General features: G+C 41.1%; 1 protein-coding gene across 2 annotated transcripts in view; it reads left to right on the forward strand.

Annotated features, from left to right (window-relative positions):
• The window catches only part of imp3 (IMP U3 small nucleolar ribonucleoprotein 3), a 173,489-nt gene that overhangs the window by 111,670 nt on the left and 42,797 nt on the right, over positions 1–19,022 (forward strand). For both annotated transcript variants that reach the window (XM_052012455.1, XM_052012456.1), the window contains one exon: positions 5,052–5,103. In XM_052012455.1, the coding sequence (XP_051868415.1) occupies positions 5,052–5,103 (52 nt within the window). The remainder of the gene's footprint in view (positions 1–5,051; positions 5,104–19,022) is intronic.

Genomic DNA, 19,022 nt, shown 5'->3' on the forward strand with positions numbered 1-19,022 from the left:
GAGCTGACTGAGTCCACAACCCTCTGCAGCCTGTTTCACTTCTGCACATTGGAGCTTCCATACCAGGCTGTGATGTAACTAGTCAGAATGCTCTCCACTGTACAGCTGTAGAAACTTGCAAAGGTGATTGGTGATGTACCAAATCTCCTCAAACTCCTAATGAAGTAATGCTGCTGGTGTGCCGCCTTCATGATTTCATCAATGTATTGGGCCCAAGATAGATCCTCAGAGATATTGATGCCCAGGAACTTGAAGCTGCTCACCCTTTCGACTGCTGATCTCTCTGAGGACTGGTGTGTGTTCTCCCGATTTCCCCTTCCTGAAGTCCACAATCAATTCCTTGGTCTTGCTGGCATTGAGTGTGAGGTTGTTGTTGCGACACCACTCACTCCTGTATGCCTCCTTATCACCATCTGAGATTCTGCCAACAACAGTGGTGTCATCGGCAAATTTATAGATGGTGTTTGAGCTGTGCCTAGCCACACAGTCATGAGTGTAGAGAGAGTAGAACAGTGGGCTAAGCACACATCCTTGAGATGCGCCTGTGTTGATTGTCAGTGAGGAGGAGATGTTACTACTGATCTACACTGACTGTGGTCTCCCAATGAGGAAGGCAAGGATCCGGTTGCAGATAGAGTACAGAGGCTCAGGGTTTGAAGCTTGTCGAGGGCCTGAGTTACAGGGAGAAGTTGGCCAGGCTAGGTATTTAAACCTTGGAATATAGGAGAATGAGGTGCAACCTTACTGAAGTGTTTAAAATTATGAAAGTCATAGATAAGGTGGATGGTAATAGTTTTTTTTTCCTCAGGGTAGGGGAGTCCTAAACTAGGGGGCATAGGTTTAGGGTGAGAGGGGAAAGATTTAAAAGTGACCCGAGGGACAACTTTTTCACGCAGAGGGTGATGAGTAAATGGAGTGAGCTGCTAGATGAAGCGGTTGAGACAGGTACAATAGTATCATTTAAGAAGCCCTTGGATAGGTACGTGGACGGGGCGAGGCTTAGAGGCATATGGGCCGAACGCAGGAAAATGGGACTAGCTAGGTGGACAAGGTGGTCGGCATAGACTTGATGGGTTGAAAGGCCTGCACCCATGCTGTATTGCTCTATGACTCTAATGAATCCATTCAAACCAAAATTTAAGGATAGATTAGATTGGATAAGAGGGATAAAAGCATATGGGCAGGATGGGCACATCGGATTACGAGTACTGCTCACAGAGGATAAACATTAATGCTGGTTTTCCAAATATCCTGTTACTCTGTTGTAATTTTGCATCAATTTGAACACATTTTGTCCTTCAGCAAGTTGGCAAAGTGTTTTCTTTCATAAACATGTTTTCGATCCTGAAAATCATTACAGATTTTCTAAATGCTGGAATCCTGCTGAAGCAGTCCTGATGAAGTGTCTCAACCTGAAATGTCAACTGTTTATTTCCCTCCATAGATGCTGCCTGACCTGCTGAGTTCCTCCAGCACTTTTTGTGTGTGTTGCTCCAATCCACTCCTCCTGTGTTTGTTTGACAGTGAGGGTCTCTGGATTACGTTTAGTTTTCCCCTTTATGGAATTGTTTGAGTTAAATGTCCATTTTGCTCTTGTTATCTGAAACATCTCATTGTCTGCACAAGTTGATTTTTATATTAATATTATTGTTATTAACACAATTTTGGGAAATGCTACTGTACCAGACATTCTTCCATCTTCCAGTAGATGTATTGTTGTTTTTAGTATAGTTAGATCTATGCGACAGATGGCAGGAGTTGAGGTCTTGGGTGAGATTTGATGTTAAGCTGGCTTCACTGGTTGATTCTACCCTTAACGCTGAGTGTAACCTCAGCTTTCTCAACTCTGCTACATTGTTTGGGCAGATGCTGGTGTGCAGATGATCTGGTTTTTAAGTAAAGCTGATATGAATTGATCCTTTAGAATTTCAGGGGTTAAAGAGGAGGCTGATGCCACAAGCTTGTATGATGCTGCATTTAAACCCAGCAGAAGGCATGCTTTTGACTTGTGTGGGAAGGCTGAAGTAAAGAGGTGAGTAATGAGGTTGAAAAGTTCAAATACCAAAAAATTTCTCCAGAATCTATGTTTCTGAGCATTTCAGCACTGTTAAGATAAGATATCGTGATTAGTCACATGTACATTGAAACACACATTGAAATGCATCTTTTGCATAGAGTGTTCTGGGGGCAGCCCGCAAGTGTCGCCATGCTTCCCGTGCCAACATAGCATGCCCACAACTTCCTAACCAGTACGTCTTTGGAATGTGGAAGAAAACCAGGGCACCCAGAGGAAACCCACGCAGACATGGGGAGAACATACAATCTCCTTACAGATGGCAGCGGGAATTGAACCTGGGTCGCTGGCGTTGTAAAGTGTTAGAATATCTTTCTATTCACCTCCTCCTCTGACTGAACCACTTTCTCAAGACTAGTTGTGTTGCTACAAGACCTGACCCTTCATACCCCATGCTTTTAATTGGTAAATACAAAACAATCTGCATTCCACTAATTAAATACAATTGGTTGGTATTAACAGCCTTTCATCTTACAGCTTTGTCAAAGTGAGGATTACTTGTCAGCAAAAATGCTTATGGAATTCTTGGCAGCATTATGCAGTCTGATTTTTTTTTTGCAAGTAATTTCATTTGCTCATCAACTATTAGAGAGCTAAGCAACACAGTGATGTCAAACATATCACACAATTTAACTTGTTCAAAAGTTTTTACCTTGTCCGTTATTTTTATTTGCTGAAGAATCCCGAGCTTGCTTCAGATATTCTGGACCTTGGTTTGTGATGGTTTTCACCAGATGATCAATAATATTCATTTGTGTACTTGAAGCAACATTTTTTTTTAGTAGTAGTTCCTTGGCACCTCAACCAATTAATATCTTCTTGCAGTTAATTCATGGCCTTTAAATAATTAACATGAAATACTGTTTTTGTGCGGAGTCCTAGATCTCAAAGATCAAGAGTAATTTTTCCATTTGGTTAAAACACTGCATCCTTGTTCTATATCTCATTATTACAGTTGTATATTTTGTTGAAAATGTTGACATGTCACTCCTGTTAATAAAATAAAATCAGCTCCAATTTCTTCACTCGTGGCAGGACAGTTAAACTTCGTGCTGATACTGCTTGGTATATTTAACAAGAAAGTATTTTGTGCGCTGAGCTTTATTAAAGGCATGGTTTGACTTTACAGTGATTCATAATCAATTGGATAAGGTTAAACCAATACACAAATCCAGCTTTAAGCATCACGAGCCTGTACTGAATCAGTTGATCTCATTTATTTCACTTAATTGATCTTAGTGTTGTGTGCTAATCAGCTGTTGATAGAAAGATTTGTCTGCCGATTGCACACAAACCTCATCTCGTTTTCAATGTCCGTATGGTTTGGTAGTTTCTGAGCACCCAATGAAGGAACCACGGTAGTCAATGCCATGCGGCATGGAGACTGAAAATTTGAGAAACAAAAAGCTGTCTTAATTAATGCAGCTGATGTATAGTATGCTATGCTTAAAGCATGGGATTTAGTTGCAAAGAGGTGATCCAAGGCTCTCAATATTCTGTGACTAATTTTACCAAGTCAGGAATGATTATACCATAGTGAAGCCTTTTGTGTGTGTGTGTGTGTTCATTTGCTTGTCTGAACCAATGTCGGTGTCCTCTTGCAGCTTAACTTCCCTGGTTACACTGGTCACCTACATTGAGCAGGTCATGTCATTTTTATGCCCGATGCCAGACTTCTGAAACAAACGCACTCTTCCGACTTCTCTCATGGGAAGCGATTACTAAGTGGACAGAGGAAAAGATTCAAAGCCATCTCAAAGAAATGTGACATTGCCACTGACTCCAAGTATTCTCTGTCCCATGACTGATGATGGAGCATTCTGGATGGTATTGAGAACCTCAAGACCATGCATTGGGAGCACACTGCTGTCTTGTGCAAGGAATGCACCACCTAACAAGCTACCTACCCCATCTGTGAAAGAGCATGTAGTTCCTACATAGGGCTAAAATTAGCCATCTCAGAATGCAGGATACTGAAGTGGAACTAATTCATCCTCAATCCAAAGGGACTGCCTGAAGGGAAATTGTGTGTTAGTTGAGGAACAACTTGCAACTTTTATAATTCCCTTAATTTGAAAAACAGTACCTTATGATTCAGAGTAATGTCTTCTGTCATAGTTGTGAGTAGAAGAAATAAAATTCAGATTCCATTTACCTGTCATATAAATGCAGTCATTAGGCATATACTGTTTTCTCCATTGTGATTAAACTATTAACTTTTTCCATGCCAAACTGTTGTGGGTGGTTGTCAGTGTCCATCTGTGTGTGAACGTACATTTATGTGTGACTAAGCATATGGGTCATGGGAACTCTGTACGGTAGAGCCTGGTCTTGGATATTGCCTTTGGACCAAGATCTCACTGTGTCAGAACCCTGTGGTAGCTCATATGCAGTGGTCACCTTATGTTAGAAGAATTTGTGCATGGGCATCTTCCATTCTTCAGAGCTGGAATGGAAGTAAGTTATCCTCAACCGTAAGGGACTGTCTGAGAAGATGAAGAAAAATGGATACAGTTCAGTATAAAAGATAGTTTCTCTGAATTGTGAGACACAATTCAGATCCTAACTTGCAAAGTTAGCTGTGAGACCAAACAAATGCACAGAAAGTAGCTACTTTTTCAAAAAAAAAATTCAGCCTTAATATGCTCCTGTGCTTTATCCGTTAGTTCAGATGTGTGGAATAGCATGTTCCAGGTTTGCTGATTGTAGCTGACAACAATAATTTGTAACCTAAACTAATCAAGTTACTTCTTTTGCATCACGTTTTAGTATTTTGGTCTGTTTTGGGGATTTGTATTGTGCCTCCTTTCGTTTTCCTGTAAAAGTGCTGAAGTCATTAACCTGACCGATAATTAAACAAACATTGACATGTACAAGATGTGAAGCAGCACAAGCTGAGTCAGGACAAAATGGTCTGCTTAACTATTGTACGTTTTTTGAAATCCAAATACAAAGCTTCCATAACTCACCACGTCAGATATCCGAATTGGACCGGAAGTCGTAACCGATCCAGCCATCCTAGTGACGAGGTAAGTGGACATCTTTCATTAAGAATCGTATCAAGTGCTGTAAGGCACAAAATTCCAGTGGCCTCCTTTAAAGTTTTTCCCATTATTGTATGCTGTTACCTTCCTTAAATTTTTAATGGATACCCATCCCATTTGGTATCTTTTAAAATGTTTTCTTTTACTCCTTTTATTTGATAAATTCAATCAAAGGCATTGTTAGTGTTGAAAGTTTTAGTGTGTTATATTTGTGCACAGCTGTAAGCGCACAGTGAAGTGGAACCTCCTGTTTCACAAACACCAAAGAGAATTCTGCCCAGTATGCCACCTTTTAACATCTCTGACTAAATTTTGTTTGGCATCATCTGGTTTTGTCCTCTTCACCTTTCCTGGATTTTTATCTCTTTTGGTCCCCAGAATCTTTTTCCGTCCTTTATTGTTGATATTGCTGACTCTCATAGGATCTTGGTGCTTTTATTAGTGCAAACTATCTGGCAAGGTGGTATTTTCATGCGCAAACCGGGATGGTGAGGTGTGGTGGATTTTTTCAGCATGGAAGACATCATAGCCCTAATGCCCTCACTGGGAATTCCCGTTTGCACCCATTTAGTGAGTGGGAGCAGGAGTACTTGGGCTAACAATTACACTCTCCTTGCTATCCATGTAGAGGAACTGGACAGACATCGCCATTTGATAGGACATATCAATTAATTTGAACCACTACAGAATCGCAAAACTAATCATTCAAAAACACTTAAATTAACTTGACTTTTCTAAGGACTTATTGGATCAAGTAACAAAAGCTGTCTTCTAATTTGCTTGATAACCTGGCTTGCAATTGGATATTAAACCTGCTGCAAAGCTCTCATGGCTTCCTAGACTCATGAGGTTCTTGCTGTCATGTACACTCCTGAGACATGAATCATCTAAGGCAGGCACATCAAACACTTGGTGGGGGAGGTGCTGGAAGTGACCGGCGCTACCTCTGCAAAATCCTCTGAATCCACTGGTGGGACTGTGAACCAATGTGAGCATCCTACTCCAAGCCATCATCCTTAGTACTGAGGCTCTATTTACAATCAGCTAGCCCTGACAGACAGGCTACTTTGTTTATATATCCAAAATTTCAGGTGGACAGAAGGGAAAATGCTTCTTGGCTCTGTGAAAATTATTCTTAAAACTTCCTTGGAAAAATGTAACATCCCTATAGGCTTAAGGGAGTACTGGCCCCTGATAGGTCAGAACAGAGAAAGAACATTGGATATGGTATTGAGTGCCTTGAATATGACAGTCAGGTACAAGAAGCCATAGTCATATTTATACAGTATGGGAAAAGGTCCTTTGACCCAATTCATCCATGCTGACCAAGGTATCTTCTTGAACTCTTCCTACTTGCCTCATATCCCTCCTAAACCATTCCTGTCCATGCACCTGTCTAATTGCCTTTTTAAACATTGTGACTGTACTTGTCTCTGGTATCTCGTTCCATTTATCCACCACCCTCTCTGTGGTGGAAAAACTTGCCCCTCAGGTTCCCTTTAAATCTTTCCCCTCTCACTTTAAACCTATGCCCTCTAACTTTAGACTCCCCTATCCTGGGAGCTAGCTGTTTTCTCTATGCCCCTCATGATTTTATAAACCTCTAAGTAGTCTAGTGAAAATGGCAGGGGGAGTGTTCTGTGGAGTACCTCTTGCCCCACCTGTAGGCACTCTCACGGCCCCTCAATTGCCACATTGTCCCTCTCAAAACCCAAGATCCAGTCATCCTTGACTCTGATAGACTACCTAAGGGAGAGAAGAGTAGGTTTGTTCATTTTCTGTCCGGGAGAATATTCAAGCCAGCTGTAACCTCAAAGGTAGTACAAGTGAAGGTAGGTGCTGATGATGGAGGTGCAGCGACCATGATGAAGATGCTTGTGGATGAGAAGCAGACATAAACATAAATACATACTTCTGTAATTTCAATGCAATGATTGTGTTAACATTTGAAAGTTTGTTTCTGTGCATCATTAAATAATTGCCAGTGTCCTCCATGCTGTGAATAGAACAATAAACAGCAGATGGTCTGTTTTGTATTAAATACAGTGCACTGTTTATAAAAGAACACTGTATAATGTTACCATTGCAGCAATATGTTTAAGAGGAGTGGGTGGGGTTTTGGGTCAATGCTGCTTTCTCAAGCATGACAAACTATTTTCCCTCTGGTCTTCTACATTTTTTGTGGTGAGGTTGATTCACCCTCTTCATATTCCCACATTGTTGGCACCGTTAACAAAAAAACAATTCATGGAATTCTTCAGTGAAATAATTTAAAGGCTACATTTAAAATCCACATTATCACCAATGCTAAAACCCCAGAACTTTGAATTGTAAGAGCTGCTTTGTAAGGAAGTACAGACGTTTGTAAAATTATGGCTTATCCTTGAATAAGGGGAGATGATAGATGGCTTAACGATGGCACAGTATGTTGGAACTTTGTCCTCCAGCTGACTTGGATTCAAACCCCATCTGTATGGAATGAAAATCTCTACTGTCTTAGCAGCTGTAAGAGGCCATTATGGAATGAGTTTGGACCATCCTATCTCTGTTTTAAATTGACAGATGTCTGTTGTGCACAGCTGCTGTAATTCTCCACTAAATAAACAATGTCAGAGAGGCAGTCAAGGTCGTGTTGCTTTGAGGTTGGAGTAGGAACGATTTGGTGAACAAAGAGCTTTCCATGCACAGGACCCATACTGAAATTACTTGTGTTCTGCTGCACTTAAAATAGCACTCTTAAGCAAACCCTTACTATTATGCCATTGAATTGCTATTTTAGACTGCCTTGCTGATGTTTGAGATTACATGGGCTATTTTGGTGCTGCATGCTATTTAATACTCAGCGTGAAGATCTGATTTCCATTCATAAAACTGCAGATAAAATATTCATGCAGTATTTTGCATTAAGTAGTTAAAGGATATAACAACTCAATTCATTGCCTTCATTTAGGCCAGATGAATAGATTTTAAAAGGTCTTCCAGTGAAGAGATCATTTCTACTTAGCATTTTCTGAGCAGATAAATATGTATTGCTTGTATTTCAGACTTGGCAAACTTGTGAAGTCATTCCATTTCTCATGTTTCATACTTCAAATCCAGAACGATTGGTAGTCAGAGGAATTTATTCATACAAAGGATTGCGGCAAAATAACACAAGTTTGCGGTATCTTGATTTGCTTTTGGACTTTCCTTTCTTGCTCTTCCAAAAGCCATTGTTATGCTAGGCTAGTGTTTTGATGATGGCGAGAGCCCTTGGGTACTTTGTGCAAGTAGTCACCTTCAATGAGACCTTGGATAATGAAAGTTTGGCAGCTTGATTGTAGCCAATTTAGCTGAGACATTACCTGATCCTCTTGCTCTTCACCCATGAGCAGTCTGAAGTGCAATCACAGAAAAGCTGCTGGAAGCAGATACACCCACTGACTTCACTAGGTTAAAGTATTATTATACAGAACAGACCTTTTAAGGAATTGACCAAGGAAACATTGGAATGGGATCAAAAAAAAATTAAATTTGTGAGCAATTAAAGTTGAATAATTTTGTAGCAGTTGGCTTGGAATGTAATTGGATCATCATATTTGCGCAAGGGCTTTCCTATGTGACTTTCGAATTTTCTTGTTTTTAAAATGTAATGTTTTCTGCTGCCCAGCAGCCCTCCCTGAACTGAGAAGGGAAAAAATATCAGCCCTGTATATGTATTCTTTTCGTAACATGTCAGATCTTCTCTTGCCCTGAAATTTCTGCCTGTTTGCTCATGGGCCTTGCTTTTTCTTTGAGTTATTGTCCTGGGTGTGGACTTCTAATGGGAGTGGAGCTCCCAGCATTTTAGCATGGTGCAGCACAGTATAGGGGATATCTCTGCTTTGACATCCAGTGAGACAATGGACCCGGGCTGACCTGTTGTCACTATTGTTGCATGTTTGTGAGTGTCAGAGACATGAATGTCTTTGACATTTGCAAACCCTCAATAACACTTGGGACTTAAAAAAAAATTATAACATTAACAAAAGAAAGTTGGAAGGATAATAAAAATATGAATACTTTACAAGCTGCTGGAGACATATAACATAACTTGCCTTTCCGGCAACTAGCTTCTCCATTCACCTCAAGGTTTTTGTTAAATTGGCACAAGATCTGTAGACACGTTTCATATCCTGAGGAAGTCCATGGAAATTTATGCTCTGGTGTTGGACACCATGAGGAGTCCACTTTTGTAGCACAGGCTACGGGGTATTACCACTGGCTTAACATCACACCAGCAATGGAAACAGAGGTTGGTGGGTAGGTCTGCCATGGTGTGAGGCCAGAAGATCCAGCCCAAGGTTTCAACCATGGTGCATCATTTGCTTTGGTAATTTATTTTTAAATAATAAAATTTAGCATCTCTTGTGATTTTTGTGGTGTATCAAATAGTTGTTATTTTTCCACTATGAATGTTTTACTAAGAGAAATTACTGGAAATGTCAATCACGACAGGCAGTTGCTACGGAGAGAACAGGACTGTTAATATTTTTCAATTATTCATCTTCCTTCCAAGGCGCGCACAAATTAGTGAATTGCTTTAAACATATACAGGGCAAGGAATAGTGAAGGGGGTATCAAGTTAAGAATGAAAGGAATGGTGTGTAGTGCGACGAGATATGAAAAAAATATATGGGATGGTAATGAGGCAACAAATACAAAGTTAATCTGCTAGTGGTGTAAATGAGCTGCTGTCTTTTTTTCAAAAAAGGTACAGTAGTAGTGATTTGAAATTGTTGAGCTTGATGTTGAGTATCATGTAAAATCCCCAACTGAAAGACGAAGTGTTGTTCCTCAAGCTTTGTTGGAACAGTTTAGGAAGATGAACTGTTCCAACAAAGCTTGAGGAACTGGCAAAATGATCACCCATTCTGTATTTGGGTTTTCCCATCAGCACATTTCTAAAATGAAAGAGGCAAAAGTAAACTGATATTTCATTCGACATCTTGGAGTGAATGATACTTCAACACAAAATTGGAGGCAGTGTTGAATGCACAACCTGACTTCCAAAATGTAGCAGAGACCGCGGTTAGATATGTGATTGAAGGCATGGTGGTGGGGTGCAGGAGGTTGGTGAGTTACAGGAACAGAAGAAGCACAGGGTCAGAACTACTATTTTGAAAGTGCATGCTGGCTTGAATGGTGTAGGCCAGATCCTTCTCTTGTGTTCCCTTGGAGTTCATACAAAGAGAATGAAGTGATTGTCGAATAAAATTACATTCTTTTCATTGGTACAATTCAAAACTGTATTTTAATGCCTTTCCATGATCTGTTTAATGGGCGTGCTGCTCGTTTTTGGTGAGAGACCTTTTAATTCCCATGATTCATCCATCGCAAAAACAGATTGTTGCTTAGATTTCTCTGTGATTGGGGTTAAGTATTAACAAGTCCACTCATCTGTCAACAGTCTGGTGTTTGCACATGAGATTCTTTGAGACATTTTCCAGGGAAGAGTAGATGAGGTGACTTCCTGAAGCTTGCTCATGGTTTTTTTGATCTTTGGCAAATGGAAGGATATGTGGAGTGAAATAAAACACCTCACTTGGTTGGAATAGGTTTGAGAGAGTTGAAGTAAGCATTGGTATCCTGCTCTAACTGTCCCTTCTTGGCATTGCCAATTAGGTTTGCTAATGGCCAAATTGGGATGAGTCTCTTATGCCAGATGCATGTCATTCATAGTTAATACTGGGATCCCAAATATCCATTGGATAACTGAGTAGTGTCGGATAACATGTTGGACGCCTTTGTGGCTTCATTTTGTGTGATTTTCTTCATTTTGCCAAGTGATAAATTGGGAGTTGACTTTTTTTTCACATCGGTCCATGTTTAACCCCTCTGAATTTCCCAATCATTACAGGCTCCTCCCTCAGCAGCAGGTGCTGAGCTGTAGCAGAGCCCCTTGCTATTTATTTTAAAAGTCTCACTTGTCACTTAGCCATGTTCCTTGGCTTAGCTGTCTAGATAGTTCTCAGACATTCTGAAACATTCAAAAACTACTAACGATTAAACTATTAGCAATGCAAAATAATTGCCAAGTTAAGAAAATACTGAAAATAAAGTAAGCTCATATTTAAAAGAAAATGTATTTAATGCTAATAGTCATCTTAATCCCTCATGGCCATTTTCTCATTGAAATCAATGAAGGAAAGTTCTCTATATCCGGTCTAACTTAGATGCATTATTTGAGCATGTTCATCAGTGCACATGCTTACAATTGCTGCAACTTTGTACTCCGTCACTGCATTTCGCGGGAAGGTGTCAGTTCCCAGGTTACGAATGCCCCAAATGTGGACACCCTGTACGTACGAACGAGTGTTTGGGAGACTGCCAGGAATGATGGGGATGGATTTGTTAGCTTGCAGCGAGGCTGCAGGCGTCTTCTGCTGGGTGGGAGTGAGGCATTTCCATGTGGCTTCTCTTCCCACCCTCCCCCACTCAATCCGCAACAATCAGGGGCTGGGTGGAGCTGGGCAGAGCTGGGAGTGCTGAGCAGGCCCACTTCCTCCCTCAGAGTCAGTGAGGCCAGCTGGCGGCTGCTCCTCCATGCCTGCTTGCTGTCCCTTCACAGCTGTTTCTGTTCATTTCTGACTTGCAAACAATTCAGGTCATGAGCAGTTCTCGGAAATGGAATCCTTTTGTAACCTGGGGACTGCCTGTATGTGATTATGAAATCACGGGTGAAGAGTTGCCAGCGTGTTTGGAACCAGTGTTCTTTATTTCGCGCATGCAAATCCCAAATCTTCTGGCATTTGTGAGAAAGTTCCAGCAGGTCCACGTGCAGCTGTTGGCACTTCTGCTCCAATATCCAGCCCTTCATTTTTCCTGACAAATTCATGCTATACATAGGAACTTTCTTCTGGATTTTTAATTCTTGCATCTGTTTTGAATCCGTTTTGAACACTTCACATTGATGAATTTTGTCAATTTCCTTCAGTTTACTTTAATGAAGGCATGATGGGATCAGCAGTGACTATTTTGGAATCTGAAAGTAAGAAAAGTATTCTGCACTGCTGTTCTCATTCTTCTGTCACTTACCGCCAAGTACCTACCAACTTATCAGGGCATTGAGGGGAAAGCACGCCAATGATTGGAATCATATCTGGTACAATGGAAGATGGAGGTGGTTGTTGTACGTGGTCAATTATTCCCTGTTCCAAGGCTTCACTACCAGAGTTTCTTGAGGCAGTGTTCCATGCCCAACCAGACAGAAGTTAGTGAAGAGGTAAGAGACCTCAAATGCTGAAATATGGAGCAAAACAAAATGCTCAAGGAACTTGGTGGATCAGGCGGTGTCTGTGGAGGGAAATGGGCAGTCGACATTTCAGGTTGAGACCCTTCATCTGGACTTAGACTCCAGGATGTCTAGACAGAAATTGGTGATGTTTGTTGTTGATTGCGTATTATTGGATTCCATTCACAATTCCTCTGCACGTGAAGCAGCCCATGTTTGCATGCAGCAAGAAGCAGAAATACATCCAGGCATGGACTGATGTGACAAGTAACATTTGTGTGACTAGAGTGTTTTGAAAAACTGTTCACTAGTCTGGATGAGTGCGACAACACTTGAAGCCCAACTGCATCCAGGACAAAGCAGCCTACTTGATTGGCACCCCATCCAGCACCCTGAACATTAGTCTCCTCCACCAACACAAAGTGTGTACCATCTACCAAGTGCACTGCAGTTACTTTCCTAGGTCTATTGGACAGCACCTCCCACCAACAGCGTCATCCACCAACAAGGGCATTACCTGGGAATTTCACCACCTATCTGTTCCTCTTCTGAGTTGTACACCATCCTGACTTGAAAACACATCACTGTTCCTTAATCGTCACCAAGCCAAAATCATGGAATGTCCCACCTATCAGCACTGTGGGAGTACCTTCACCAGAAACACTGCAACAGTTCAAGAAACTGGTTCGCCACCATATTCCCAAAAACATTAGATTTGGGTTGTATACTTAAAAACTCCAAAAATAAATAAATAAAATTTGTGGCCTAATTTTCATCCATTGTCTGCTCATTCAGGAGTTTTACTTTATATATTTAGCATTGTCTTTATAAACCGATTATAAATGTTTTCCCCTTTCCTTATTGTGAACCTGAGTTAGTAGTTGGTTATCCTTTCTTCCTTTCCAACAGTACGTGGCTGCTAACTCAACATGTCTTTTCATAGATATGTTGCCTTATCCATGGTATCCGTTTACTTGCTTTGTGATGTTCATAATAATAGTGCACTGCCCAAGATTGCAGAGAACTTTAGTGGTCGAGCTTGGGCATTGCTTTGCACATGTTCATTATCACTTGGTATTTGTGCTGATGGTCATTAGGGTTTTACTTGTTTTGTTACTGCTGTCAAGCTATGCTGCTGGTGTCAGCACATTAGCAATGAGTCTACCAGATTCTTCTCTTTTCTGTCTTGTTGATCATTGTTTTTACTGATTCTCTTTTCAGTTTGCAATTATCAATATGAAATAGCAGCTACTACATTTAAGCCCAACTTCTAACATCTCAGTTCCAGGATTCTGGGTCTTGAAGACTTGAGTTAAATTGCTCCTTGGCTTACTATTTTCCACTGAAAGTATGTGTAACTTCATCTGAAACTCTCAATTACAAACTCATCCTTGTTTATACAATCCAAGCTATTTATCTTCAAAATCTGGGCTATGGTTTTAGGAAATGAACCGGGACAGGTGAAGGATCTATTGGTGGGTGAGCATTTGGGGGACAGTGACCATTGCTCCATAACCTTTAAAATTGTCATGGACAGGGACAGGTGCAGAGAGGACAAGAGGATTTTTAATTGGGGAAGGGCGAACTATGAGGCTATAAGGAGAGAACTTGGGAGTGTAAATTGGGATGTCCTTTTTGAAGGAAAATGTACCATGGGGATGTGGTCGATGTTCAGGGATCTTATGCAGGATGTTAGGGATAAATATGTCCCGGTGAGGCAGAGAAGGAATGGCAGGGTGAAGGAACCATGGGCATGAGAGAGATGGAACAACTAGTTAGGAAGAAAAAGGCAGCATACATAAGGTGTAAGCAGCAAGGATCAGACAGGGCTCGTGAGGAATATAGGGTAGCGAGGAAGGAACTTAAGAAAGGGCTGAGGAGAGCTAGAAGGGGACATGAAAAGGCGTTGGCTAGTAGGGTTAAGGAAAATCCCAAGGCCTTTTTCAAGTACGTGAAGGGTAGGAGGATGGCTAGGGTAAAGGTAGGTCCAATTAAGGACAAAGGTGGGAGAATTTGCCTGGAGGCGGCGGAAGTGGGAGAAGTTCTCAATGAGTACTTCTCTTCGGTATTCACCAGGGAGAGGGGTCTTGATGACGTGGAAGGGAGTGCTGGTTGGGGTAATGTTCTCAAGGTTGTAGATATCAAGAGAGAGGATGTGTTGAAGTTGTTAAATAATATTAAGACAGATAAATCTCCGGGGCCTGACGGGATTTTCCCCAGGCTGCTTCGAGAGGCTAGGGAGGAGATTGTTGAACCGCTGGTAAGGATCTTTGAGTCCTCATTGTCCACCGGGATGGTGCCAGAGGATTGGAGGGTTGCGAATGTTGTCCCCTTGTTCAGAAAAGTTAATAGGGATAGGCCAGGGAATTATAGACCGGTGAGTCTCACGTCTGTGGTGGGTAAGCTGTTAGAAAGGATTCTAAGGGATAGGATTTATGAACACCCAGAGAATCATGGACTGATTAGGGACAGCCAGCATGGCTTTGTGAAGGGAAGATCTTGCCTCACAAGCCTGATAGAGTTCTTTGAGGAGGTGACCAGGAAGGTTGATGAGGGCAGTGCGGTGGATGTGGTTTACATGGATTTTAGTAAGGTGTTTGGTAAGGTTCCTCATGGTAGGCTTCTTCAGAAGGTCAGAGGCCAAGGGACCCAAGGAAGCTTGGCTGTGTGGATTAGGAATTGGTTTGCATGTAGAAAGCAGAGGGTTGTGGTGGAAGGAGTCCCCTCGGATTGGAAGGCAGTGACTAGTGGTGTCCCGCAGGGATCGGTTCTGGGACCTCTACTTTTTGTGATATTTATAGATGACTTAGATGAGGGGGTGGAGGGCTGGGTTAGTAAGTTTGCGGACGACACTAAGATCGGCGGTGTTGTGGATAGTGTGGAGGGCTGTCGGAGCTTACAGAGGGATATTGATAGGATGCAGAGCTGGGCTGACAAGTGGCAGATGGAGTTCAATCCGGAGAAGCGTGAGGTGGTACACTTTGGAAGGACAAATTCCAGGGCAGAGTACTGGGTAAATGGCAAGGTACTTGGCAGTGTGGAGGAGCAGAGGGATCTGGGGGTTCATATTCACAGTTCATTGAAAGTTGCCTCACAGGTGGAAAGAGCAGTTAAGAAGGCCAATGGGATGTTAGCTTTCATAAATCGCGGGATTGAGTTTAAGAGCCGCGAGGTGATGATGCAGCTTTACAAAACTCTAGTTAGGCCACACTTAGAGTACTGTGTTCAGTTCTGGTCGCCTCATTATAGGAAGGATGTGGAGGCGTTGGAGAGGGTGCAGAGGAGATTTACCAGGATGTTGCCTGGATTAAAGAGTATTGAATATGAGGAGAGGCTTAAGGTGCTAGGGCTTTATTCACTGGAAAGGAGGAGGATGAGAGGAGACATGATAGAGGTATATAAAATATTGAGAGGAATAGATAGAGTAGACAGTCAGCGCCTCCCTCCCAGGGCACCAATGCTCAAGATGAGAGGGCATGGCTTTAAGGTTACGGGTGGGAGGTTTTTCACCCAGAGAGTGGTTGGTGCATGGAATGCACTGCCTGGGGTGGTGGTGGAGGCAGATACATTGGACAGGTTCAAGAGCTTGTTGGATAGGCATATGGAGGAGTGTGGGATGGGGGGATATGCGGAAGGAAGGGGTTAGGTAGTGTGAGGGTGGTTTGATGGACGGCACAACATGGTGGGCCGAAGGGCCTGTTTTGTGCTGTATGGTTCTATGGTTCAACTTGATACGGAGATAAGATCCTTTTTGCCCATCTTTGGAACACTTTTTATCAGGTCCTAGTGGACAGGAAACTACAGTGTCAAACTTAGCAGTTTATCCATCCATGCTTTACACCCAATTTCTGATATTGAAGAAGCTGCGTCTGCATTTGTGTATTTTTTTGTTGAGTTATTCATTTTGCATACTTGTTCTGCACTCCATGTTCATAGGCATGTATGACCTATAATATTCCAGCTGAAAAACCCAGTTAAATCAATATGAAAATCTGCAAGGAAATTAAAGATTATCATTCACATTTGATTTTGATTTTGACCCGACAGTGATTTCCTCCCGTGGATTATTCTGCCAAATGTGCGTTCCTTCCCAGCAGATGTGTGTTCTTGATTTCATTTCCTTGCCTTCCTTTCTTGCTTTCCCCTCCCCCCCATCCCCCTTTCTTTTTCCCTCTTGTTTGTGTGGCAATACTTCAAAGAAAATTCCTTTCAATTTGTTGCAAGGTTCAAATCATAACGTATCTTTAAATATTACAGTGGTCTGTTCTTGTGATTGACTGTTTTACTCTATTTTGAAGTGCTTGTATCGGTTTGTTGACCCTCCCATGATTTTATAAGATCTATTATTGTTAAACCGTTAAGCAATTTATTCAGCTTTCGTCACCACTTATTTTGAATCGTCAAAACCTCCTCTCAACAACGTTTTCATTCTGATTTGTTTCCTGGTGACGCCATTGTATGGAACATTTTCAGTCTTACATCTGAAGCCAAGGGAACTGTGTGTAAGAGAATCGGTCTTGTGGGGCTGTTGTCTGATACCTACGTGATCCAACGATGCAGCTTTTCAGTGCAAGTAGAATTGGCTTTGTCATCAGATAGGCACTGTATAATCATGACACTGCTGCCTCCTTGAACTGAGAGTGCTGAATGTTGCATGATTTTTACCAACAGATGTAGGATTTAGATTAGATTTGTAGAGGAAGTTCCAGCATGCTTTTCATTCTTTGAACATTAAACTGTCATAAAGAGTTATGTTAACAGAGATGAAATGAAGTAACTGTTTGTTAAATAGAAATATAACATTCAGATTCCACTGCAGCATGATGAATATTCCTGTGCATGATGCATTGAGAGAATTTCTTTACTGCATTCTTTTTCATTAGCTTCATTTGTGAATTAACCTCAGTGATTAACATTTTCTCAAACGATGCAGAGAATTGCCAAGAAACTGAGAATGGTGGTGTTTGACTTGAGCCTGTGATTCAAACACAATAAATGAGCCATGTGCTTGACTACTGAAGTTACCTGGCTGCTCAGAAGATTCAGTTTGAAATACAAATCCCTCAGGATATCATAAAATTGAGGGCTCTTGGTACATATGTCCAGACACTAAAATTCAACAGATTTTGTTTCTTTTATACAAGGCCGTTTTTCTACTTGTTAAAAACGTTGCTTCCATGTGGCTGTTTGTGCCTAAGAATAAGGGAGTATTGAGTGAACTCTTGGCTCTTACAACAGATTCTTTTGCATTACTTCTAAAGACATTATGGAGAATTAAATTTAAAAAAAATCTTTTGTACTTCTGTTATAAAGACCACAAAAATGCAATGTGTTGAATGAAGTTGTTTATGTGTGTGGTCTGCAGTGGAGTTTTTGTGTTGGTGATGAACAGGAAGAAAGAATCAATTATTTTAAAATGGCAAATCAAATAGAGGTGTGATCCTGAGTGGCCAAATTCACACCACTAAGTGGTTCGATTCAGTTTCAGTTAATTCCCTAGTTTCATATGAATGGGATTGTGGGTTCTATCCAGTAGTTGAAGTTAAGCAGCTATTGGTAAACATCAGTTATTGAATATGGATTCCTGTTAAAGCTTCAACATGGCCACTAAAACATATTTCACAGTTAATAAAAATAAAATTGAGTGGCATCCATGCTTTAAATTCACATTCTCTAACTGATGAAAGTTCAAGGAGTAGAATTGCCAAATTGACCAAACTTTAAGGAAGTGGTGGTATTCAGGTAATGCTGTATACAGTGTCAAAGATCATTGCACTTTACACTCGCCTATTAAATTGTAATTGTATTAAGTAAGTGTGTTATATACTATTATATCTAGTTGTACCAAAAATATGATCTGATGTACACATTATTATTTATTTAATAATATGTAGTTATTTCAAACTTTTAAGGACAATCCTGATTCTAAGGACTTGAACTATTCTGTGCCTTCAAATGTAATGACATATGTCTGATAATTTTTTGTATTACATCTGTATTTTTATGTCTGCAGTTTGCTGACTAAGCCATTTATGTTTGCTGTTTTTTATGATTTAACTTCTGTCAAATCATCTTGACAGAAAATATGGCGCAATTGCTCAGTAAGTTGATTTTGTGGGGTGAACTTATGAGAGAGCATTTTTTAGCTTTTATTTTGTAAATGGTCCAACATTAAGAGAGACAGTTTAAATGTTAGTGTTTGGAGTGAGCAGATGTTGGCTGTGTCATATCAGCCCGCTGCCTGTAGTCCCGGCAAGCCTGCACTTCTGTTTCCTCGGTGACCTGATCGTATTCGGGCTCTCCATACTCACCCAATAGGTGGCCTCTGAGTGGCGAGAAGGCCCCATCCCAAAACAATGACAGCCTTCGACATATAGCTGAGACTTTTATGATTTCTGTGTTGCTGATAGTTATTGTAAAAACTGTCTCAACAGATGAAAAAAATCATTTAAAAATAATTTGTTAATTAATTTCACTAAAACACTGCGTGAAGAGGAAAATATAAATTAAAATAAAGTAAGTTGAGCTTGAGGGAATCCTTTTTCACCCAGAGAGTGGTGAGTACCTGCAATATTCTGCCGGTGAGATTGGTGTAAGCAGAATCACTGATAGAATTTAAGAAGTGCTCGGATGAGCACTTAAATCACCCAGG

Source organism: Pristis pectinata, chromosome 3 (genome assembly GCF_009764475.1).
Source record: "Pristis pectinata isolate sPriPec2 chromosome 3, sPriPec2.1.pri, whole genome shotgun sequence".
NCBI lineage: Eukaryota > Metazoa > Chordata > Chondrichthyes > Rhinopristiformes > Pristidae > Pristis > Pristis pectinata.